The following is a 26,712-nucleotide window of genomic DNA, read 5'->3' as shown; positions in this document are numbered from 1 at the left end:
TGACCGCAGGAATAGGTATTGTTATGCCGCTGCGTTTGGTACGGTGACTGGATCTCTTGTGTGGTTCTTTGCCTCTATAATTATATTTGTTGACGATGACCCATTTGAGATTGATGATATGGTACCTGTCCTCAAAAGTAATATGACTGTATTCATTTTACACAAAAATTAGTAACTACGTCTAATATATATGTTATTGACTAAAATGTTATTGCTAGTTTAATATTACTTCAGTCTATTTATTCACCGACAATCAATTAACATTCCACTCATTCCAAGAAGAAGACAATATTGTTGGCATGTTAGTATATCGACACTTTAATAACATATATATATATTTACTAATGCGTTATGCCATATGAGGAGATACTAACATATATGAACTAACATTGTTTGATTTCACTAATTTGTATGTTTTCATTTATAGTATTGTACGTCGTTCTTATTGCAATTATATACGGTTTCACGTACTATCCATTGTTTATCGCAATCACCATGGAAACCCTGGTTACTGTCGCTATTGGTACTTTCTATGCGTATACTTTCATGATTACAAGTATAGTTATTGTCTTTGCTTGTGGCACTAAAGTGGTAAGTATTTAATTATTCACACGCGTCATTGGCGATTACTCACATAATAATATCTGAACGTTGAGACTGAAATACTCATCTATGTTGCAGAACTGGTCGGAGGTATTAATACACCTGCCAATCACCATCTGTGCCGCTTTCTTATCTGTGCATTTCTCTATTGTTCTGATGAAAATGATTGTAGCAAGAATAAGGACTGGGCAGTTCATTGGAAATGAAAATGAGGTTGGTAACAAATGATAATCCTAATCCGTTATCCTATTACATCCAGCTTTAGAACATATTTATTTAATAAATATATTTCTTGATAGAAATTGACAATCCGCCGATTGCACATGGGATGTCAATTACTGAATTACACAGTAACATAATGAGTTGTACTTAAATTATAACATTATGTTGTCTTGGCAATGAACATCCAAAATTAAATATAGCATACATCTCTCCTACACAATAACAACACTTTAATTTGAAGTATGTAACATACTACTTCATGTAATATTAAGTAAAACTTTAATTAAAACCATGCGTTTTTGTACTTACAAAATGACATTGTCCGCTGAACAAAATACACAATAAATGTAACATCTAGTGTGAAATATTTGCAGTTATTGATTTATCAAGTATAAAACTATTGGGATGAATTGAAAAATTTTGAAACCCAAGTTATATTAACACTCGCCAGATAAACATGTAAGCACGCCGTTGTTTGAATTCGCGCGTACGCGCGAAGTTTCAGTGGCTTTGTCGTAGATATTTACTTTGCATAAAAAAAACACCCTAAACATCAAAACGATGTATCTTACTTCATAGTCATTCTGACACATTCAGTGTTTCGTTGGGATGGCAAAAGTTTTTCTTGTCTTGGAAGAAACAGCGGCAGCACAGTCAACGACAATTTGTTTTGCGCAGTATTGTTACGCTGTTGTTTCCATGTAGTCATGTAACCCAGTTCTAACCAATCACAGAATGCGTAACAAGAGTGATATATGGTAAACATACAAATCTTCTGTGCAGTAGCATATACTATCCATTCTCCATCATTGCATTTTATGTAATAATTCGTTTGATATAATGTATCACATTTGACCAAATTCAATTGGCAACAACAAGCTTTGAATTTTGTTTTGACCATGAAGTTTTCACTTTACACTATTGTTACAAAACAGGGTTACGCTACCCTGCTACCAGGGAAAATGTTAAACGCAACATATTATATTAAGTAACATTTCACTCAAACTACAGTGTTGAGTTTAACCCCTTCCTTTTTAAACCAGTCGGCACGATCGGTAATAAATTAACTTTTTTATAATATTAATTATTACCTCTATCAAGCCATTGGAGATCGATAATTACAACTTCCGTTATGTCAAACAATTGTTGTATAGTAGTACCATTACACAAGAAGAAGCCAGGTTAGTAATGTTCTATCATGTTCTATCTATTAAGATAGGCCTCTATGAGTAGTAAATGTTGTGTCAAGTATAGACGTTATTATTATTATTATTATTATTATTATTATTATTATTATTATTATTATTATTGAACATAAATATTTAAATTATAGTGTTGAGAATGACATTGAAACAACTAACAAGAAGTGCTTGAAACGATGTAAAGACATACTTAGGATGTTTTATGTACCAAGAAAAGGTAATGTTGTATTAAATAAACAATTTTGTTCACGCTTGTTGGCAAGTGAGACACTTTTGGGAGACACCAAAATCACATTATAATGATTTAAACAAAAAGTATTTGTATTTGCAGGATTTAAATATTCCACTCGACTCGTAACCACCATGGTGCTTTCTTTCATTCTCATCTACCAGGTAGGTTTAGCATATTGAAACATCGATGAAAGCAATTATTTTAGTGCAAGGAGAACCACATTGATGTTGATGACTTTTTTTAAAGAAGTATCATAGTTAATATTATCTTTCAAAGGAATTGACTGTGGTAGTGTGCCATTTTTGCACATTGGGACACATGTTGACGCAACTAGAGTCTATTTAGTTATTGTTAAATTGAGGTGAAGATAAAAAGCATCACATAATAACTACAAACATTGGAAATTAGTGTATTCAATTGATACTAATATTGTACAACATTCATCAATTACTCGATTTCCATATTATGTTATTCTGAACAAACCAGTAATCGAATCTGTGAGTGTCAAATCCATTTATCTAAAACCAATTTCGGATTTTGGCACAATACTCGGAACATGTTTTGTCCATGCATATTAATTACCTAGTTTGCATATTATTCGCTAATTTTAAACTTTTTTTCAATTGTTACTCACAAACATGATTGATTTCTATACATATTAATGTACAAACTAATTACCAAATTAACAAAAAATATCTCAACCACTCATCAGTTCATGGTTAAATTATGTGCTTACTAATTGCCTTATTAGCATAAATTAACTAATTGATAGGTGTTCCACTCATCAAATGTCAATGATATTTGGTACAGATCAGACTAATCCAGGGTTAAAATCCTTAAATATATTACTTCATGTGACCTCATTAGTATGCAGAAGTTTAATATCTCAAGCACTGTTGTTATAATGCAACTTTTGCTATAATATAGAAATTTGACAAGAAAGCATATGGCCATATATAGCTATGTGACTATCTTTATTATGCAAAACTTAAATATTTCATGCACTGTTGCAGCCTAGGATTCGCATTTGGTGCTATATTGACGGCATCGGACAAGAGATATTACTAACCTATCAGACGATTGTATGTGGTCATGTGATCTTATTAATATGCATAACTGGAATGTGTTAGGCACTGTTGTAGATAATGAAATACAACTAGTGCTACAATGAAGACATCGTACAAGAAATATGACCTATGTATCTGATGTGTATATATATGTTCATGTGACCTCAATAATATGCATAACTGTTATACCTTAAGTACTGCATCTATAACTGTGTTGTCGGACAAGATATTTGAAATATCACGACATCATATATCGTCAGGATTTCATTAATTATCTGTAATGATTATACTATAGTCAATTTGAGCCACCCTGATCACTGCTTGCATCTATATTTTTAAATGCCATATTTTTTTCTATTAGAAGCAAATCTGCAAATCAAGGCAAATCATGTGGCCAAAATAAGACATACTTCAATAATGTTTATACAATAAATACAATTTTTGCTTCATGTGAATTAGAGATGTGCTTCTAATAAAGGGAATACAGTATTCTTTATTTGTACTTCATGCTTCCAATACTCTCAGCACACAATAGTTTTATTCTAAGCTTTTTTTGATTGCATAATTTCGTTCAAGTTATATATAATTGGAATGTGTGTAGTGCATGCAGTGCCGACGTCAGGAGAAGGCAGGAAACTAGTAGCAGGTAATTTCAGACTTATTGCAAAATAGCATGAATTATCATATTATATGGATGGCAGGGGATTATTTAATGTAATTTACTTTCCTTTATTATATAATACGATCTAATTGTAATTACTCTACAACTCCCCCTATTTTGATTTTACAGTCTGCATGTACATCTCACTGTCGGCAACTTTTTTACTTACTATATGCGTGATACTACACATAATGCAACAGTACAGGTATGGTATAATGTTTCAGTATCAATTTTCACAACACTAATGACACACAGACATGTAACTGTCAATGTTAAATGTTTCAGTATAAATTTTTACAAAACACGAATTCCTGGTTTGAACAGGTCTTTCTATATTCGGTAAATACTCCTTGTACTCATTTATGAAAGAAAATTAAATAACATTATCTGAATTAAAGGTTTTAAGGTAGAGATGCAGTTTACTTGACAGGTATTTTAATTAGTTAATTAGGAAACCAAGATGACCTCCGTTTTAGTATTTTTTTATGGACACTGTAGTTTGAAATATGCACAAAAATGTGTATTTTTGGTTAAAAGTGATTTTAAAAAAATAGCTTCAAACCATGCTTCTGTTTTCTGTCAAAATTGGTTTACGGGTACATCTGTTTACTATGAAAAAAGTGCCGTCTTGAAAACTGTCCACCAGTTGTCAGCTTTGCAGGGCAGCAGCTCAAATTTCACTACTTCAAGTTTATGCATAAATATTAACACCCAGGCTAGTTGTCTGTACGATTGTTGTAACACTATTTAACCAAAAATAATGCCCTGACGGCGTTTTGGAGATAAACACATTGTCAATCATTTGTGAAAATTTCAAAACAAAAGGTCAAAGCGTCTAGTAGCTACTTTTTTTAAAGTTCTGGGATGTGCACCAAAAAGAAGCTGAGATAATTGCTAATTTGCATAACAATTCACTCAGTAAGAAGTTTGCTAATGCCCATAATTAAAATGGCTGTAACAGTTCCAAATTTAAATGTATTATCGTTTTGTAAAAAGTTAAATATAGTGCATAATATGGAGATCCCGTCATTTCTTTTTTTCACCATGTTTTTTTTTATTATTTATGTGCAGCTTGGCTAAATCTTGCATTCAAAAGAGAGAATGTTTGCACCTGTTATATATATTTTAAAATCGTCTTTTGAGTATGCTCCACAATTCACAATTCTACAAAATTTTAACAGTCTATAGCCAAGACTGTTTGGATAATAAAAAGCAAAAAAAAGAAATTCACTCCCAGGTGCCCACGAACCTGCATCTCTATCTTAAGTCTGTGTAACAAAATTAAACTTTCTCTTTTTTAATTCAGGGAGAATATGCTAGCTGTGTATAGAGGAGACCATTCTTTAATTCCATCTGTGATTGAAAACACAACGTTGTCCTTCAGTCCAGCAATGCGGGTGGTAAGACTGGCTCGACATTACATAATGCATGCTACTCGTGACATTGATAATTCTTCATTCATATTTCACAAATGATATGAAGATATCGCAAACAAACTGCATACCTCGTATTCCCGCATCTCCTACGACGTGTCTAATGACCTCAAGTCAGTATTTCGTCCTTGGCTTTGTTTGATCCTCTGTATAAAGTATTATAACTGATTTATTAGTACGGGTTGTCTTAATATTACGTGATTTCTTGAGATTCTATGACCATCCGAAAATCCGTGGCGATTAACACAAATATATGTATACTATTGTACAGGTATCTGCCAGTCGATACATGGGATTTCAAGTTGCCTATATGATTTGGGGTAAGGGAAAATATGTTTTAAATTGTATTCGTTTGATTGAATCCCTTTCATGTGAATATTACATTTACTAATATGGAACATGATCTTTCAAAATATGTATTCATTGTCCATTATGATGTTTATGATCGGTTTAGCTTTTGCAACTAAACGATGGTGAGTAGTTGTGAAAGTGCAACTATTTTAATATTAATCAATTCTATTTTGTAGGTTTTTTCATACAGTTTTTGGTTATTGGTATTGGAGTTTTTTTACTGGCAATTGTTTTGGATGACGATGCTTGCAGGAAAGTACTGTGGCAACTACTCGAATATTTAGGGTGCGTTCTTATTTACAAGCATTTACTTCGACTTCCTAAATATTTACCATATATCATATGCCATACAGAACATGTATAGAAATATACAAACCTGCATACGTCTTCTAGAAATATGGTCATTCTGCAATTTACTAGGGCAATTTCATAATCTATCCCTGCTCCCTGAAATAAACGTGTCCATTGACGACTCTGCGTGCCCATGGCGATGTTTACACGCATTATTGAGGTCGCACGCATAGTGTACACCATAGTGTACACCATGCACTCACATTGAAATTTCGGTTTAAATATTGTTGGCAGTACTAGATTGAGTAGTCATGCGTACAGTCATAATTAGATAAATTATATTCATGTCTTAAACATTACTACTCAGCAAATCATTAAAATACACAGATTATGACCCACAAATTAGATAATTAATATGTACGGATTACAACCAAAAACTAATGAAGTATGTATCCAACAGTACACATGAACCGCATTCCATTCCATTATTGAAGGTTATTCAAATACATCCGTTGAATTACAGTGGAAAAATCACACCGTCGCGTTACACAACGTCTTCCGATACGTGGTGATATAACTGTAATAGTCGCGTATAAATAAACCACCACAAAATAGTGAGGTAGCGCTTGACAAGTAATTTCCATTCAACGAACTACATACCGTGGCGTGTTAATTTATTATGTTAGGCCAATAATTCTGGTCGGCTTATTGGTGACCCTTGGACAGTACCTTATGGCACGATTTGTATTTCTTCAAGATCATGGGAAAGTGTTTGCATTGGACAACAGGTAAAGTATGCTTAGTCATGTGCGTTACTTTCTGTGACCAATCAAATAATGACGGAGATTTAAGTATCTTTCATTTCCGCTATTGTTTCTTACAGTATCTTCCGCATGCAATATATAGTGAATTAAACTTCGAGTGAAAGTAAATGGTGCTATTCTGATGCCTTCTGTCGGCATACTATCACTGATTTTGGGATACGAGATATTATACATGTTGCTTTTACATTTGTACACCTAACAAGCACAAGAAATGCGCACATACTGTAAAAACAATGTTTGGAAATATTATTTGTTATCATTCCGATGAGTATCTACCCATTCGCATATAACCTGCGTTAATTTTAGGCATAAAATTATGAAATATAAGATGTCACTATAACATGCATCCAGAGAGATAATACCCCGCAGGTAATAAGAATGAATGAAAACAAGTCGACTAACGTTATTTGAAAATCGTCACGCGAACAGCGTGCATTGTCACATAGTAATCTTAAACTCAATGATTAGTGTTTCATTTCAGGCGTCTTTTCCACAACTTTACCTACTTTATGTTCTTTTACAACGTGTTCCTTGGAATTGTATCGTGTTTGATAAGATTATTCAAATCGATTATAATCAGTGCATTCGTGATGTCACGTATTGATCAAAGTACGCTCCCTAGAAAATATGAAAGATTCGACCCAGGTAATGAAAAGTTACTTTCGCTACCAGTTTATATAATTGACAATCATTTCGTATTAATTTTTGTTTTTCTTCGTGGTGTGTAAACAAATGGAAAGAACAGAGAGCAAAAATTTTGGTGATTCTATGTACCAAAAAAGTTATAAAAAAAATAGTGGGGATTAAATTCCGCTTCGATTAAGTTCGAATGACAACAATCAAAGTTACATTTACTTATTACGTATTATAATTATGATTAGGTTACAGAGCATATGTTGGATTTTTACAATTAGAGAATGCTCATACCCATCCGATTCTGGTGACATTCTGCAACTTATTGATGAGTGCTGTCAATGAGAACTCTGCGAAATCGCCAACTAAACATTCTCAGATGCAATTGGTTGTTAATATGGAAAACGGCATTGAAGGTCAGAGCTGGTGTTAAATTACCAACTTTTCATGATATTGTAATGCTATATTTAATCATGGCAATTGCTGGACATCATTGGTTCATATTATTAGATGAAGGATTGCTTTGCGGCCATGTTGCTTCATCCCTATATTTATATAACTATTTTGATTTATTGACAGAAGCAGTTGACACTGGTAGTAATCGTATTGTATCAGTTTCTCGGCGTCGACAAGTTATACGCAATAGGTGGTTTGTAGCCTTGACCTTGGCTCGTAATCCTGGATTACAACTAAAACGCTACAAATGTGACCCGCAAGTAGAAATGGAGGGAATACCTGCTGTCATCGACGATGTTATATTGGCAGGATTGGGCCCGGTGATTACAGAGTCTTTTACCTGAGATAGTTTTACCTAAGATGGCACTGACCACTCTGTTTCAAGATTGAGTACAATTAACGTTATAATCACAAAGGGTTTAACATTTTGAAAAAGAACGCTTTCAATTTTCATAGTTACTTAATTCATTTCAAAATAAAAATAAATGTTATGATGCAATAAAATGGAAGAGTTGATCTACACATAGATTAGACCTGGAGTGGGATCTGAATGTACTTGCCATTGAAAGGTCTCTTTGACTGTTCTATGAGATTGTCGTAGAGGTTTACATTCTCAAAGTGCATTTTAATTGTATTATACTTTATATATATATTATCTATAAATATTGAGTTTATGCTAAACGCCATTGAAACGAAACAGCCTATTGGTTTTATGACTAACATCTGACCGATATTAGTGATGTCATGTGAGATAGCAAACAAGTAACAATAAGAATCAGGCGAGGTCAATCAATCGGAATTCCGAGTAAAAATTTGTAAGGTGTTTAGGGTGCCATGCATCGCGTGTAAATAAAATTATAACTATTATAACAGTAAAGATGCGACACATAATTATGTATTGCAGTTCGCAAACCTCCACAACTATCACTATTATTCGCCATAATATATTGAGGGTCTAAATTCAACACAGAGCACCAGTATTCGTATTGTCTCCAAGCTTCACATTAGTCAATACTAAATAATATGCGTTGATGGTCTACAGAATATTAATTATATGGTGTTTTGATGAGTTTAAATGACGTGTGTTGTTTGATTATTTGTTGTAAATACAATTACAATTGGCGTAAGTTGATGACATTCTTTGACTTACTAGTATATGCCGTCAGCAGATTTCATCTAAACGGTAGTTTAAAGCGGGTTATAGGCCCTGTGAGAATCTAACCAAGTATAACTCTTTGTGCAACTGTCCGTCATTGATAACTGTAATATGGACATAGAGATTCCTGGAAGTGACTCCCTTGGGTCGCCGTTGATATATACCACGTCAGTTTGACGATGATTGAATGATTCATATACTATTAGTTTCAACGAAAGTGTCAGTGATTGGTTCAATGAGTATTTATTATGTGATTGTAATCTTAGAGGGCGGTAGTTGTTTGCCAGCATAATGACGTACGTTATATTGTAGAAATGAAATAAAGCTGGGAGTGCGAGTGAAGCAATGTCATAAAATATATCGTCAATACACAGATACCTAAGACTAGAAATATATATATTGAGTCAGTAAATAATTTATATAAGAACGTGAAATATAGATGGCTACAACTTTCCATGGTTATATATGAGAGTAATAACTGCTAATTTTTGATAACGAACAGTTTTTGTTTGGTATCTTTTGTCGGCATTTTCTGGGGACAAAACTAATGTTTGTCCCAAACAGTCTCCGTTTACTAGTTTCTTTGTTATCGACAAAACTAGTTTATTAGAAACGGACTGTGTTCTAGGGCGAGGTTGTTCTCCCATAATCCCCACATCCATTTAATTGAGCACTGGTACCCCGGAATAGAACTAGCGATTTACAGATTGACGAGAAGTATGAAGTATGTGAGCTAAGTAGATGACTTGTGGTTGAATGCAGTATGTAGTACTATAATACTACATGATACATCCTTCTATACAAAATAAGTTACGTAACACGCGTACGGTATAACAACACACAATCCGCAATTAAGGACAATTAAGACAAACAGTTTTCTTAGATGCTGAATTGTTCGAGTTACGGACATCGAGTTACGAACATCGAGTTACGAATAAAGCTCAAAAATTGAAACAAGCAAGCTTATTGCTAGTCAAAAAGTTCGAGTGCCAATATAAAGGTAAACAAAAGGTAAACAAAACAAAAAGCGTACAATTCAGCATCTCCAGTTTTCTACTCGGTCTATGCGTTCATAAAATTAGTGTGGCAATTTTATTACGTGAATTACTGTTTATTTGAATGTCAAATAATCTGTTCGTGCTTATATTATACACACGTATGATGATGCTCAGACAACTAATAATTATTAGTTTTCTGAGGACGATGTTTTTGAACGGTATTCGACCCGGTGACTTTATTATTTGACGAGTAGAAACATAGCTTCTGTAAATATGTTAAGCAAGTTTATCTGCAGTGAGTTTGCAAACACGATTACTAGCAACGGTTATTAACCATGTTTGTGACAACAGTGGCACGTCATTGGGTAGATAGCTGGTCGAGTGGCGTCGTCTTATATGATGATTTATAATACTTATTTCCAAGCTCCACCCACTGCTACAACTAACACAGATCTGAGATCCGCGACAGCCTCGAAATTGTTCGTAAATATTCTATCGTAACTTTAACGTTACTTATATGAACATGGCGAGGTTACTAATATAGTTACTTACAATAGTCACAATACCATCTAAACCCATTTCGTTGCGATTTCGCAATTTATTGAATATATACAGCCGTCAAATGAACGTCCAACTAGCATAATCTGAACCGACTACGCCATCCACTCGCCTGGATACCAGGAAAATCGATCAGATCAACCAATCAGATTCACGCAACGTCTCAGTGGCCAAGCCCCGCCCACTGCTACAACTAGCAAAGATCTGAGATCCGCGATAGCCTCGAACTATTTCGTAAATATTCGATCGTAACTTCAACGTTACTTATGTGAACACGGCGAGATTTCTAATATAGTGACTCACATTTATCTTAATACCGTCTACACCCACATCGTTACGATTTTGCAGTTTATAAATTAAATACAGTTGCTATACATATTTCTCGTACTTATTCATTTATTAACCCCCTACTATGTTGGTTCATCCGCAGTTTAAACCATGTCTCTTCTTCGTTATACATCGATATCTCGGACTGTATGCTGTATGCTTATCTTAAGCACTTCCTTTTCCTATATTCGTTGTTAAACGAACTTACAACTAGCACAATCTGAGCCATTGTTATTATCGTTATGGGTACCTTGGCAACGGACTCAAATTTATACCAACCCCAACAAAGCCAACCTATCACACTTTGCCCAGAGACATGTCTATGATATCTAGGACAAAGCGTATCAAATATTTAATGCGTAATAAACAATCTCAAAAACACCCTTTCAAAATAAAATCAACATGGAACCCACCAGACTCACATAACAGGAGACTCGAAAACTATATTAAGGCAACCAAAGTTGAGATATTCAAAATTACTACCAATTAACTCAAACAAAACATGAATTCTGTCGAAAGAGCAGAAATAAAAAGACTACATCATGATAACACAATTGTAATAAAACCATTCGTCAAAGGTCGTGGCATTGCAATCATGAATACAACTGACTATATACATGGAAGCCTTCGTCAACTAAACAACGAGCAATACTATACTATAATTAATGGTAACGATACCATGGTTACAACTAATTTGGTCCATGAACTCGTTACAAAGATGTACAACCTAGATTTAATCGATTACGACACGTATAATTATACAAACCCATTTAACTACAACGTTAGAACGCCCCGGTGATATTTACTGCCTAAAGTACACAAACCACCATCAGAAGGCAGTATATTAATCGGTTGACCAATAATCAGTGGTTGCGCTGGACCGACGAAGAAAATATCAGAATTGATTGAATTTAATTCCAATCGTTAAAAGGCAACATACATACATCAGAGATACTACTGATTTTATTAACAAAATCGAAAAAATACAACTATCTGAAATCTGAAATACGTCCCAGTAACCATGGATGTTGTATCAATGTATATTAATACTGTTCACGAAGAGCGATCCGAGCAACCGCCAATGCAATGCAATCGAATTACAATCACAGTGATAGTCCTTTGAAATCGCTGCCTTTGGAATATATACTTAAACTTCTTGAAATCATTTTGAAAAGAAATACATTCGAGTTTAATAATGAATATTATACCCAAACATGTGGAGTTAGCATGGGATCACCGTCTTCACCTGAGATTGCTGACATAACATTCCACCTACTGGGAAATCGAATTTTACTTCTTACTTGGTGCTCGATATATTAAAACTTGGTATCGTTTTCGAGATGACATCTTCAAGTTATTCAAAAGTACTGTACCCGAATTACACAAATTTGTTAAAGAAGCTAATATGCTTCATAGCAAATACCAGCTCACATTTGAATACTCTCTAACACAAGTCATGTACTTTAACCTTGACCTATATAAAAGACAACGCTTCCATGATTTGAATATATTAGACGTGAAAACGCACACCAAGAAAACGGAAACGTTTCAACATTTGAAACGTAATTCTTGTACGTCATCCTACATTAGTATTCAAATGATTTATTAAAAGCGAACCATCCGGTATGCTCGAACATGTAATAATCTAAACGATTTTACAAAAACGTGATCTATTTATTGAAAAATTGCGTGAAAAATATTACACAGATTGATATTGAAAGACACTCTTCAAATAATGAACATGATAATCGTATCCCACATTTACGTGAATCACTGCCTAATCAATGAAGGGCAAACTATATTCACAACTACAGAACATTCGACCCATGAATACTAGGGTCTTAACCCTATTAAACAATTGGGACATAATTCGCAATGAACCGATACTCAGTAGCATTTTTCCAAATTTGATTAACAGACCTATGTAGATGTAATATTTCTGCAAATGAATAAAAAACAATATGCATTCATTTCGCATTAATATGGGAACACTAATTTCTATCTGGAAAGTACTATTTTTGGCTAAATTTAAACCCTGTAGTGCACTATTTTATTGTATTCTTCTGGTTGCCCAATGTCAAATCAATTGACCAGTATATTGATCATTACAAAATATTTTGGTGAATATTTTTGTTTTGAGACTTTATTAGCATTTGGCTGTTACAATACCTGTCATTGAAATGACATTAATTCCAATTAAGCTACCGTAACGGTATGTCATCTGACACACGATAAAGATACGATTACCACGGCAGTGCCAGTCCAACTAGAGGGTGTGTTCCAGGTCAAAGTCCTGTGTTTTATATTATCTACATATAAACACACTCAGTATATAGAAAAGCCATGTCAACAGCATATCCCCACTTTTGAGTTTAATCTCTCACATGCTGTTGTCGTCATCGACATACTTTCTATACTTTCTATGTGACTGCGCGCTGCTGGAACTACCTAACGTATTTTACTTAATCACGCTAGTTATTTCAAGTCGTACCTTTATTTGCGAGGCCATTCATTTTAAGAATGCTACAAACAGCTAGAAAAGGAGATGCTGAATTACGGAAAATATTTCCCTTTAACAAATGTTACATATGCTCCACTTTGCGATGCTTACACCGAATATAATATTCCAAACGTTCCTGCGAACATTCAGTAATTATAATATTATTAACTATTGCATTAATGTTATTTTACGTCACTTTATTTAGTAAATTTGGTGTGTTTTATTGTATAAGTATAATTGAAGTCATAATAATTAATTATTCGGGTTCCAATTATTTCAAAGTCATCATGTACTGTTTCAATTAATGCTATTTTATAATATATTATCTATATCATTATAATGTTTTGGTTTTATTCTTTCATATATAATATTTAACGTTTGAGTGTACTACATTTTGCTGAGAGCATAAACCTATTTTTTTAATTGTGTTACAAACCGGAAAACTAAATAGTCTCCTGCGAACCTAGCTGCCAATATCCCGCAACACTGAAAGTCAAACAAAAGCGCACAACCAGTATAAGACTAATAATACTAATTTAATAACCAATAAGACAATCCTAAACCATTAACAGGGGTAATATAAATTACAATTTACAGATATTCTGTTGGTCATATAGTCGTTGATGATGGAATTAGTCAGTGACATGTACATATATACAGAAGCTGCTATTGCTTGAATGCATAATCATTGCGATCGGTGTCAAATCGGACAAACATAGACATCTTTGGATTGACTAATGCATAATTAGTAAAATTATTTAATTCAAAAAAGTAGTATTGTGGACAGACGTACCAATGCGTTTGTAATTATTGATTCCAACTATTTTAGGACTCACGTTCACAAAGAGGAAATATTGTATTACAACGATTGAAGGGCCCCTGTCCATTACGACTAGTTGAAGGCCCAAGTAAGTCGGCCCGTTCGTTAATCTTTGTTTATAGATGAAGGTGAGTGTTTTCAATTTGTCATTTTTCTCACACTGATGTGAGTACTTTCGTAATTAATTGGGACTATTAATCAAAATGTATTTAAGGAATGTATGACTAAATTAATTCATGAATGAATCTATGAATAAACGAATAAAATTAACCCATGATTGTGTGAATTAATGAATGAATGCCTTTAATCTGTTGTCACTTGTTGTTGGGCTCGCCGTCGACTGATTGCGATTCAATAAAATAAAAATAGGATTTTGATTATAGCCATTCATTTCATCTTATTTTGTTTATTTTAATTTACTTTTTTTACTATTTTTATTTCGCCATTATTTTGCTTTATATAATTGTTTTTATTTTAACTAGATTATATTTATTATCTTTTTCTTTTATTATTTCCGTAAAACATGCTGTGAAATTGTTTTTAAAGGTTGTGGTAAACGTTTTGTCTGTTAATTGTCAGGTATTGTATTTCTAAATTTATGTAAGTATAAAACTCATCTCTTGATTTCTTACAAAAACACATGTGATTTGTTTTACGGTTTCCAAGCACAATTGTACACAGTGACTGAATGCATGAACAAATCATTATTAAATAAAGTCATGCAATCATTTATTCCCAGTGCAACAAACAAGTAAATCTCACTCATTTACTTGCAGTGTGTTTGGATGATTCAGTTCCATTATATCTATTCATACAGTGTACATCCAGTTTATTGTTACTTCTTTTAACATTTTTTAATTTATTCCTTCCAAACTATACTTAAAATTGATGTAATATATTTATTTTCAAGCTTGAATAACTGTTTACCTAGTTACAATAGTTTACTTGCATGTTAATAATAGATTCTTAATATTTGCACAAATGTATTTTTGAAGAATTTCGAGCTTTATTTTTATGTTTAGTTAAGTTTAATTTAGAAAACTAGTTATATTGTTACCAAAATCAATAAACTGAAATAATTAATTACGGCGGCGACAAAAAGGCAACGTTAATGAGTTTCAGGCGACGATAACAACACACGCTAAGAACGCAAAGGCTCATGGGTAGACGCTTGTTTGTAAGCAATGACACGCTTTGGCAACATGACGCGTGCGCAGGTGACGACATCTCCTAACTCATATTTAGTCAGTAGTACCGAGAACTTCCACAAACTGCTTATGTGTAAAGGAGTGTCACGCAGACAAGCGGGTGTCGGCGCATTGCAGCACTATAGGTAAGATTGAGTCTTGTAACACCGTTTACATGTTCGTAATTTCAGTGAAGTATAGAAAGTATGTCGATGACGACAACAGCATGTAAGAGATTAAACTCAAAGGTGGGAATATGCTGTCGGCATGGCTTTCCTATATACTGAGTGTGTTTATAGGTAGATAATATAAAACACTGGACTTTGACCAGGAACACAACCTTTAGTTGGACTGGCCTTGCCGTGGTAATCGTATCTTTATCGTGTGTCAGATGACATATCGTAGCTTAATTGGAATTAATGTCATTTCAATGACAGGTTTTGTAACTGCCAAATGCTAATAAAGTCTCAAAACAAAACTATTCACCAAAATATTTTGTAATGATCAATATACTGGTCAATTGGTTTGACATTGGGTAACCAGAAGAATACAATAAAATATTGCACTACAGGGTTTAAATTTAAAATAGTACTTTTCAGATAGAAATTAGTGTTCCCATATTAATGCGAAATGAATACATATTGTTTTTTATTCATTTGCAGGAATATTAAATCTACATAGGCCTGTTAATCAGTTAGCAAGTTATTGGTCAATATTGCACTTAGCTTTGAATAAGCCATGAAGTGAGTATATTTGTAAAGCGTGAATCTGATTGGCTGTCATGGTTGTGAGTATACTAATTATTAGTGTCCGTCATGCCGTGTGCTGTTGTTTACAAAATATATTCATAAAATATTGAAGATACATATATGTATTTCTATTGAATATTGGCCTTTTATTTCAGTGACACGTCCTCACCGGAAGATGAATGTTTTGAGAACCTGAGTAATTTTATTTTTTGGTTTAGGCTAGTGACTGTAAGTACACATATGTGATTACGATACAAACAAAATGTATGCATTAGCCAAATTGCGTGGCTTATGTCGCAATATTCAGATTGAAAATTGTTGAAACATTTTAAATCATTGAACATCGAAACATCAGTAAACATATCGATCTGTTATGCTGTTATTTGTTATTGAAGTAACTTCTTTTATTCAATATTATCTAAGACAATTTTTTAATAAACTATTATATTATTAATCACAGATTGGCGTAGTAGTTGGTTTAACATTCTTGCAACGAAGAAAGTTAATTTTGTTGGATAAATTAAATGGACGTCCTGGCATCATATAGTAAGTACTGTTTGAGCTCGTATTATATTGTTATATTTTTAGGCTTTTAACGTATTAATTGTCCACGTATTTTATCAACAGTCCTGTCAATTTACTAGATGACCGCAGGAATAGGTATTGTTATGCCGCTGCGTTTGGTACGGTGACTGGATCTCTTGTGTTGTTCTTTTCCTATAGCGTATTTGGCGAGGGTGACCCGTTTGGGATTGATGATAAGTCACCTGGCATTCAAAGTAAGAGAACATTTACGTCTGATATACTCATTATAGACAAAAAATCAATTGTTAGTATATTACTGTAGTCTAGTCATTCGTCGACAATCAATTGTCTTGCTGACAGCAAGGAACTTTAATATACCAGCTCAATGTATCCCCCCCCCACACACACACACTCTCTCCCTGTGTGTCACACAGACAAGCGGCTGTTAGGTCATCGACATTGTATTGACCCAAACACACACTTAGAAAAGTTTAATCTGACCAACCTTTCATTCTTTACAAGAAGAAAAATAATATTGTTGTCATGTTTGTACATTGTATCTAATATATATATATAAATATATATATTCACTGATGTGCCATATAAGGGGATTATTTAGTATGCGAATATAATGAACTAGCGTTGTTTAATTTCACTATTTTTTATGTTTTCATTTATAGTATTGTACGTCGTTCTTATTGCACTTATATACGGTTTCACGTACTATCCATTGTTTATTGCAATTACCATGGAAACCCTGGTTACTGTCGCTATTGGTACTGTCTATGCGTATACTTTCATGATTACAAGTATAGTTATTGTCTTTGCTTGTAGCACTAGTGCGGTAAGTATTTAATTATTCACACGTGTCATTGGCGATTAGTCACATAATAAACGCTGAGGCTGAAATACTCATCTATGTTGCAGAACTGGTCGGAGGTATTAATACACCTGCCAATCACCATCTGTGCCGCTTTCTTATCTGTGCATTTCTCTATTGTGCTGGTGAAAATGATTGTAGCGAGAATAAGAACGGGGAAGTTTATCGACAATGTAAATGGGGTAGGTAAAAAATGATGATCCTAATTCGTTATCCTGTTAAATGCAGCTTTATGACTTATTCATTTATATATTCCTTGCGCTGTTGTTTCCATGCAGTCATGTAACCCAGTTCTAACCAATCAAAGAATGTGTAACAAGAGTGAGATACGGTAAACATACATAATCTTCTGTACAGTAGCATATATTATCCATTCTCCTTCATTGCTTCTTGTTTAATAATTCGTTGGATATTATGTGTCATCGTTTATATGTATGTTGACCACATTCAATTGGCAACAACAAGCTTTGAATTTTGTTTTGACCATGGAGTTTTCACTTTGCACGGGGTTACGCATGATGCGTGGACAAGTGCCATCCACTGGCACCTGCTACCAGTGAAGATGTTAAACATAACATTTTATATTAAGTAACATTTCACTTAAACTACAGTATTGAGTTTAACCTCTTCAATTTTTAAATCAGTCGGCACGATCGGTAATAAATTATCTTTTTATAATATTAATTATTCCCTCTATCAAGCCATTGGAGATCGATAATTACAGCTTCCGTTATGTCAAACAGTTGTTGTATAGTAGTACTATTACACAAGAAGAAGCCAGGTTAGTAACTTCTGCACGGCAACTAGTGATTTTTAAAACTCATATTCTATATATCAAGATGGACCTCTATGAGTTGTAAATGTTGTTTCCACTATTGACGTTATTATTATTATTATTATTATTATTATTATTATTATTATTATTATTATTATTATTATTATTATTATTATTATTATTGAACATGAATATTTAAAATATAGTGTTGAGGATGATGTTGAAACAACTAACAAGAAGTGCTTGAAGCGATGTAAAGACTTACTTAGGATGTTGTATGTACCAAGAAAAGGTAAACAAACTTGTTTTTACTTGTTGGCAAGTGGGACATTTTTTAGAGAAACCCGAATTACATTATAATGAATTAAACAGAAAGCATTTGTATTTGCAGGATTTAAATATTCCACACGACTCGTAACCACCATGGTGCTTTCTTTCATTCTCATCTACCAGGTGAGTTGAGCATATTGAAACATAGATGAAAGCAATTATTTTAGTGCAAGATCAACCACATTGATGTTGATGACCCCTTTTTTTAAAGAAGTATCACAGTTAATAATATCGTTTATAGGAATTGACTATGATAGTGTGTCATTGGTGCACATTGGAACACATGGTCACGCAACTAGAATCTATTTAGTTATTGTTAAATTGAGGATTACCTAATTTGCATGTTAATTTTAAACATTTTCAATTGTTACTCACATGCCTGATTAGTTTCTATGTATATTAATTACCTAATGTGAATACTAATTACCACATTTTTAGCTTTTCCGCCACAACCACTCATCAGACGTGAATGTATGCTCTGGTGTAAGCCATATATATGTTTAGTTTAGGGTTAAATTATGTGCTTACTAATTACCTAATTTGCATAAATTAACTAATTTATAGGTGTTTTACAGATATCGTAACACTCATCAAATACCAATGACATTTGGTACAGCTCTGACTACTTCAGGGTTTAAATCTATAAATATATTACTTACCTACTTTATATAAATGGATTCATGCGACCACAATAATATGCATAAGTTTAATTACTCAAGCACTGTTGATATAATGCAACTTGTGCTATAATATAGACACTTGAAAAGAGAGGTGACTAGCACAACAGATGTTACCATCTTTATTATTCATAACTTAATTATTTCATGCACTTTTGCAGCCCGGGATGTGCATTTTGGTGCTATATTGAATGCATCGGACAAGAAATATTACTAACATATCAGATGATTGTATGTGGTCATGTGATCTTATTAATATGCATAACAGTGATGTATTAGACATTGCTGCACATAATGCGATACAACTAGTGCCATAATGAAGGCTTCGTACAATATATATATATATATATATATATATATATATATATATATATATATATATATATATATATATATATGTATATATGGCCATGTGACCTCAATGATAAGTATAAGTGTTATAATTGTGTTATAGCTGAAATATAAGGTCATAATACATGGTAATATTTCTATTAATTACATTTAATCATTATAATATACTAGTACCCAATTTAAACCACCCTGATCACTGCTTGCATCTATATTTTTAAATGACATATTTTTTTCTATTAGAAGCAAATCTGCTCAAATGCAAATGACAAAGGCAAATCATGTGGCCAAAATAGGACATACTTCAATAATGTTTATACAATAAATACAATTTGTGCTTTATGAGAATTAGAGATGTGCTACTAATTGAGGTAATGCAGTATTCCTTATTAGTAATTTATGCTTCTAAAACCCTTTGCACACACTAGTTTTATTCTAAGATTTCTTTGATTGCATAATTTCGTTCAAGTTATATATAATTGGAATGTGTCTAGTGCATGATGCAGTGCCGACGTCAGGAGAAGGCTGGAAACTAGTAGCAGGTAATATCAGACTTATTGCAAAATATCATGAATTATCATATTATATGGATGCCGTGGCAATGTAATTTATTTTCCCTTATTGTATGATACGGCCTAGTTTTAGTTACTCTGGAACTCCCTGTATTTTGATTTTACAGTCGGTATATACATCTCACTGTCGGCAACTTGTTTACTTACTATATGTGTGATACTACACATAATGCAGCAGTACAGGTACGATATTCTGTTTCAGTATTAGTTTTTACAACACACGAATTCCTGGTTTGAACAGGTCTTTCTATATTCGGTAAATACTCATTATACTCAATTATGAAAGAAAATTATACAACATTATCTGAATTAAAAGTTTTAAGTCTGTGTAACACAATTACATTTTCTCTTTTTTTAATCCAGGGAGAATATGCTAGCTGTGTATAGAGGGGACCATTCTTTAATTCCATCTGTGATTGAAAACACAACGTTTTCCTTCAGTCCAGCAATGCGGGTGGTAAGTCTGGCTTAACATCATTTTTCACAAATGATAATTCGTATACGATTAATCTCTTTTCTAATAAATATGGATCCCTTTGAACACATCGCAAACAAACTGCATCCTTTGTATGTATTCCCGCATCTACTACTACGTGTCCTATGACCTCTAGTCAGTATTTCGTCTCAGACTTTATTTGATCCACTTTATAATGTATTATAACTGATTTATTAGTTGTAATTGAATTATGTGATTTCCTGCGATTCTATGACCATCCGAAATTACGTCGCGATTAACACTACTATATGTATACTATTCTACAGGTATCTGCCAGTCGATACATGGGATTTCAAGTTGCCTATATGATTTGGGGTAAGGGAAATTATGTTCTAAATTTTAATCGTGTGATGGAATCTCCTTCACGTGAATATTACATTTACTAATATTGATTATGATCTTTCAAAATATGTACTTATTGTCCATTTCGATGTTTACGATCGATTCAATTTTCGCAACTAAACGATGGTGATGTCAACAAAAATGTGAGTAGTTGCGAGAGTGCAACTATTTTAATATTAAACAATTCTATTTTGTAGGTTTTTTCATTCAGTTTTTGGTTATTTTAATTGGAGTTGTTTTTCTGGGATATTTCTTGGGTAGCGATGATGGCAGGAAAGGACTGTGGCAACTATTCAAATATTTAGGGTGCGTTCTCATTTGCAAGCATTTACTTTTACTTTGATATTTACCATATATCATATGCCATACAGAACGTCTTCTTGTAGTAATATAGTCATTCTGCAATTTCCAAGTGCAATTTTATAGTCTACTCCTGCTCCCTGAAATAAACTTGTTCCCTTGACCACTCTGCGTTACAAGCACTCTAAAAATATGTTTATGGTGATGTTTACACGCATTATTGAGGTCGCACGGATAGTGTACATCATATGCGATGCACTCACATTGACATTTCGGTTTAAATATTGTTGGCAGTACTAGATTGAGTAGTCATGCGTACAGTCATAATTAGATAAATTATATTCATGTCTTAAAGCGAACCTAAATGCGGCCTTAATTTATAGTTGTGTATATTCTAAACTGTATTCGAAATAATATTGCAGTGGCTTAATTTTGTTTTAATTATAACTGTAGCTTGGATAGGCATTTGAAGTGCTTGCCATGGAGGCCATTCATGGAGGGGAATAATTAACGAACGAACATATTTAACATCCGGGTACTTTTCAAAGCTATGACGTTTTAGTATCTGATCGCATTCGTATACGCCATTGTACATAGCCGTTCATGCTGCCAAGCATTGTGTACTATTAGTATAAACTCAACTTTTATATGCACAATGTGCTTTTTAAAACTTGGGTTAGAGCCCTATGCGTTTGAACCACAGTATTCTGAGAGTGAAAGCCCAATTGCGTTAAAGTACCGTACTTCCCCGATCGTAAGCCCCTCCCGAGTATGAAGCCCATCCCTATGTTTTTACTTGGTATTTATCGAGTTGAGGGCATTCACGATTATAAGCCCAGAGTGTTTTCACTGGGCGTCGACGATATTCTTTAAAATATGCTTGTAAAAGGTGTGTTTCATTTCATAATAATCGTGATTGGCATGTTAGTTTGGTTCATGCTTTTAGTTTTATGAGAAAACTCGCATTAATTTCAAGTTCAGAGTGCATGGCGAACGTACACAACGTGATTCGCTTCGTTTCTATTCTGTCATTTACTCAGGATGAACATCGATGTTGCAAATCTGGAGTAATCAATATTTCTTTGAGTAGTAGCCTTCGAAAAGCCAAAAATGTGATCGTCAAGGCGTGTACCTGGTTATTGGGCATGGTTTACTTTGAGACTACTAGTATCATGAAAGGCCTAGGGTTTGAACGATGAGACATGTTGGCGACCGAGAAAGGTGTTTAAATTCTTCCTCCACACTCAGTTTACCCACTGTCGCTATTAACCGTCGTTTATATTTCGGAAATTGCGAATCGCCAGTTTTTAAGGAAAACAATCATCGTTTTTTCGTTGCAATCAGTGCTACAGATCGCATTTTAACATTGCGGTAATTCACTTCCGCTAAAAAATCATCGTCAATAATCGGAAAATTTCATCATTACGACACATCATTTTGATTGGTTAATGAAAGACATGACCTGTTATGTCAAAGGAAGTTGTTCCAGGTCAAATCGTGCTGAAAAACCTCATGGTGGAAAATTGTTTTGCGTACGATCGAAAACATACCAAAACGAAGATAATGATAAATGCCTTCGTCCACTGTTTCCTCACAGACCGTACCCATTATTTCACCGTATATTCAGACGGTATGTAAATCGTATTGTAATAATGCGTGTGTTTTTTATGAACATGTTTGATTCTTCATTGTAAGTATCGTTCAAATCAATGACGCATTTTTTTTTCAAAAATAAGTATTATTTTCCCGAGCCCGGCGTGGTGAACGAATATTTTTTGGGGATAATTTTTCGTTGTTTGCAAGATGGTTACAGTGTTTAACCCCAAAACAAAATATTTTTTTCTGAGTTGGTCCTCGAGTACAAGCTCATCCCTTACTTTTCCTTTACGTGTTCATGCCTCCGGGCTTATGATCAGGGAAGTATGGTATACTGTGACGATTCAGATCAGTCCAGTGTGAGTGATGAGAGTATATCGTCGACGATGCCCCTTGTTCGGATGAAAGTTTCATTTCAAATTACACGGAAGTCTGTGAACAATCTGCTTGGTGTTCCTGTGACACTTGTCCCATGATTTGCCAGTGCAGCTTCGTGAATACATGGACGAAAATGTTTCCACCACCACCCTACGAACTCAAGATTGCATACTCCAGCATCCATACTTTGAATAATTTGCACGCCGCACAGTGCAGTACTGGAAACAGCATTTATTAGACAGTTAGACAAAAAACTAAACAAAATGCCTGTTTCGATCAATCACACATTCATGATGTTTGTATGTTGATATGCTTGTAAATAAAATTAACGTAAAAGTCGAAAAAACCTAGACTAGAAGTCAATTCACCAGTCCAGCCAGCTATGGCTCCCTAAGTTGCTTATATTTAATCAGATACTATTTCGTCATCATGCTTTGTTACCTTACCTGTTTATACCTCATGAGGGCGTTTTTTTTATGGCAAGATGGCGCAAACGGAAGTCCTTCGCAGGTTTATGGTTTCTCATATTTAAATCATCATAACTCTGAAGATAATCATTTTTTTTATTTTTTTTTAAAATTTATAATCAATATACATAACTTGATAAATACAAACACTAAAATAGGCTCTATTTAGTTCCCCTTTAAACATTACTACTCAGCAAATCATTAAAATACACAGATTATGACCCACAAATTAGATAATTAATATGTACGGATTACAACAAAAAACTAATGAAGTATGTCGATTATCCAACAGTACACATGAACCGCATTCAATTCCATTATTGAAGGTTATTCAAATACATCCGTTGAATGCTAGTGGAAAAATCACACCATCGCGTTACACAGCGTCTTCCGATAAGTGGTGATATAAATGTAATAGTCGCGTATAAATAAACCACCACAAAATAGTTAGGTAGCGCTTGACAAGTAATTTCCATTCAACGAACTACATGTCGTGGCTTTTTAATTTATTATTTTAGGCCAATAATTCTGGTCGGCTTATTGGTGACCCTTGGACAGTACCTTATGGCACGATTTGTATTTCTTCAAGACCATGGGAAAGTGTTTGCATTGGACAACAGGTAAAGTGTGCTTAGTCATGTGCGTTACTTTCTGTGACCAATCAAATAATAGGGAGATTTAAGTATCTTTCATTTCTGCTATGCTTTTTACAGTATCTTCCGCATGCAATATATAGTGAATTAAACATCGATTGAAAGTAAATGGTGCTATTCTGATGCCTTCTGTCGGCGTATTATCACTGATTCGGGGATACGAGATATTAGACATGTTGCTTTTACATTTGTACACCAGCACAAGCGCAAGAAATGCGCACATACAGTAAAAAAAGTTTGGAAATATTATGTGTGATCGTTCCGATGAGTATCTACCCATTTGCATATAACCTGCGTTGATTTTAGGCATAAAATTATGAAATATAAGATGTCACTATAACATGCATCCAGAGACATAATACCCCCGCAGCTAATAAAATGAATGAAAACAAGTCGACTAACGTTATTTGAAAATCGTCACGCGAACAGAGTGCATTGTCACATAGTAATCTCAAACTCAATGATTCGTGTTTCATTTCAGGCGTCTTTTCCATAACTTTACCTACTTTATGTTCTTTTACAACGTGTTCCTTGGAATTGTATCGTGTTTGATAAGATTATTCAAATCGATTATAATCAGTGCATTCGTGATGTCACGTATTGATCAAAGTACGCTCCCTAGAAAATATGAAAGATTCGACCCAGGTAATGAAAAGTTACTTTCGCTACCAGTTTATATAATTGACAATCATTTCGTATTAATTTTCGTATTTCTCCGTGGTGTGTAAACAAAAGGAAAGAACAGAGAGCAAAAACTTTGGTGATTTTATGTACCAAAAAAGTTTTAAAAAAATAGTGGGGATTAAATCCCGCTTCGATTAAGTTCGAATGACAACAATCAAAGTTGCATTTACTTATTACGTATTATAATTATGTTTAGGTTACAGAGCTTACGTTGGATTTTTACAATTAGAGAATGCTCATACCCATCCGATTCTGGTGACATTCTGCAACTTATTGATGAGTGCTGTCAATGAGAACTCTGCGAAATCGCCAACTAAACATTCTCAAATGCAATTGGTTGTTAATATGGAAAACGGCATTGAAGGTCAGAGCTGGTGTTAAATTACCAACTTTTTATGATATTGTAATGCTATATTTAATAATTTATATTTCATGGCAATTGCTGGACATCATTGGTTCATATTATTAGATGAAGGATTGCTTTGCGGCCATGTTGCTTCATCCCTATATTTATATAACTATTTTGATTTATTGACAGAAGCAGTTGACACTGGTAGTAATCGTATTGTATCAGTTTCTCGGCGTCGACAAGTTATACGCAATAGGTGGTTTGTAGCCTTGACCTTGGCTCGTAATCCTGGATTACAACTAAAACGCTACAAATGTGACCCGCAAGTAGAAATGGAGGGAATACCTGCTGTCATCGACGATGTTATAATGGCAGGATTGGGTCCGGTGATTACAGAGTCTTTCACCTGAGATAGTTTTACCTAAGATGGCACTGACCACTCTGTTTCAAGATTGAGTACAATTAACGTTATAATCACAAAGGGTTTAACATTTTGAAAAAGAACGCTTTCAATTTTCATAGTAAATAAAAATAAAAATAATTGTTATGATGCAATAAAATGGAAGAGTTGATCTACACATAGATTAGACCTGGAGTGGGATCTGAATGTACTTGCCATTGAAAGGTCTCTTTGACTGTACTATGAGATTGTCGTAGAGTTTTACATTCTCAAAGTGCATTTTAATTGTATTATACTTTATATATATATTACCTATAAATATTGAGTTTATGCTAAACGCCATTGAAACGAAACAGCCTATTGGTTTTATGACTAACATCTGACCGATATTAGTGATATCATGTGAGATAGCAAACAAGTAACAATAAGAATCAGGCGAGGTCAATCAATCGGAATTCTGAGTAAAAATTTGTAAGGTGTTTAGGATGCCATGCATCGCGTGTAAATAAAATTATAGCTATTATAACAGTAAAGATGCGACACATAATTATGTATTGCAGTTCGCAAACCTCCACAACTATCACTATTATTCGCCATAATATATTGAAGGTCTAAATTCAACACAGAGCACCAGTATTCGCATTGTCTCCAAGCTTCACATTAGTCAATA

General features: G+C 33.8%; 1 protein-coding gene across 1 annotated transcript; it reads left to right on the top strand.

The window, feature by feature from the left end:
- The first annotated feature begins 20,747 nt into the window (after window positions 1-20,747).
- Window positions 20,748-26,231, top strand: LOC144351768 (stimulated by retinoic acid gene 6 protein-like). Its single transcript, XM_085507368.1, has 7 exons — window positions 20,748-20,834; window positions 21,140-21,188; window positions 21,413-21,521; window positions 24,475-24,576; window positions 25,091-25,254; window positions 25,490-25,657; window positions 25,832-26,231. Exons 1-7 carry the CDS (start codon window positions 20,748-20,750, stop codon window positions 26,050-26,052), a joined length of 900 nt encoding a protein of 299 aa, XP_085363494.1. The 3' UTR covers window positions 26,053-26,231.
- Window positions 26,232-26,712: the final 481 nt, after the last annotated feature.

Source organism: Saccoglossus kowalevskii, chromosome 13 (genome assembly GCF_978046115.1).
Source record: "Saccoglossus kowalevskii chromosome 13, keSacKowa6.1, whole genome shotgun sequence".
Taxonomy (NCBI): Eukaryota; Metazoa; Hemichordata; class Enteropneusta; family Harrimaniidae; genus Saccoglossus; species Saccoglossus kowalevskii.
The sequence above is the reverse complement of the archived record's forward strand: the minus strand, read 5'-3'. Positions and strand labels throughout refer to the sequence as shown.

Coding starts and splice junctions, on each gene's coding strand:
- LOC144351768 (XM_085507368.1), top strand. CDS start 20,748: ATGCTAGCTGTGTATAGAGGGGACCATTCTTTAATTCCATCTGTGATT. Junction 20,835..21,139: donor TCAGTCCAGCAATGCGGGTG/GTAAGTCTGGCT, acceptor ACTATTCTACAG/GTATCTGCCAGTCGATACAT. Junction 21,189..21,412: donor AGTTGCCTATATGATTTGGG/GTAAGGGAAATT, acceptor TCTATTTTGTAG/GTTTTTTCATTCAGTTTTTG.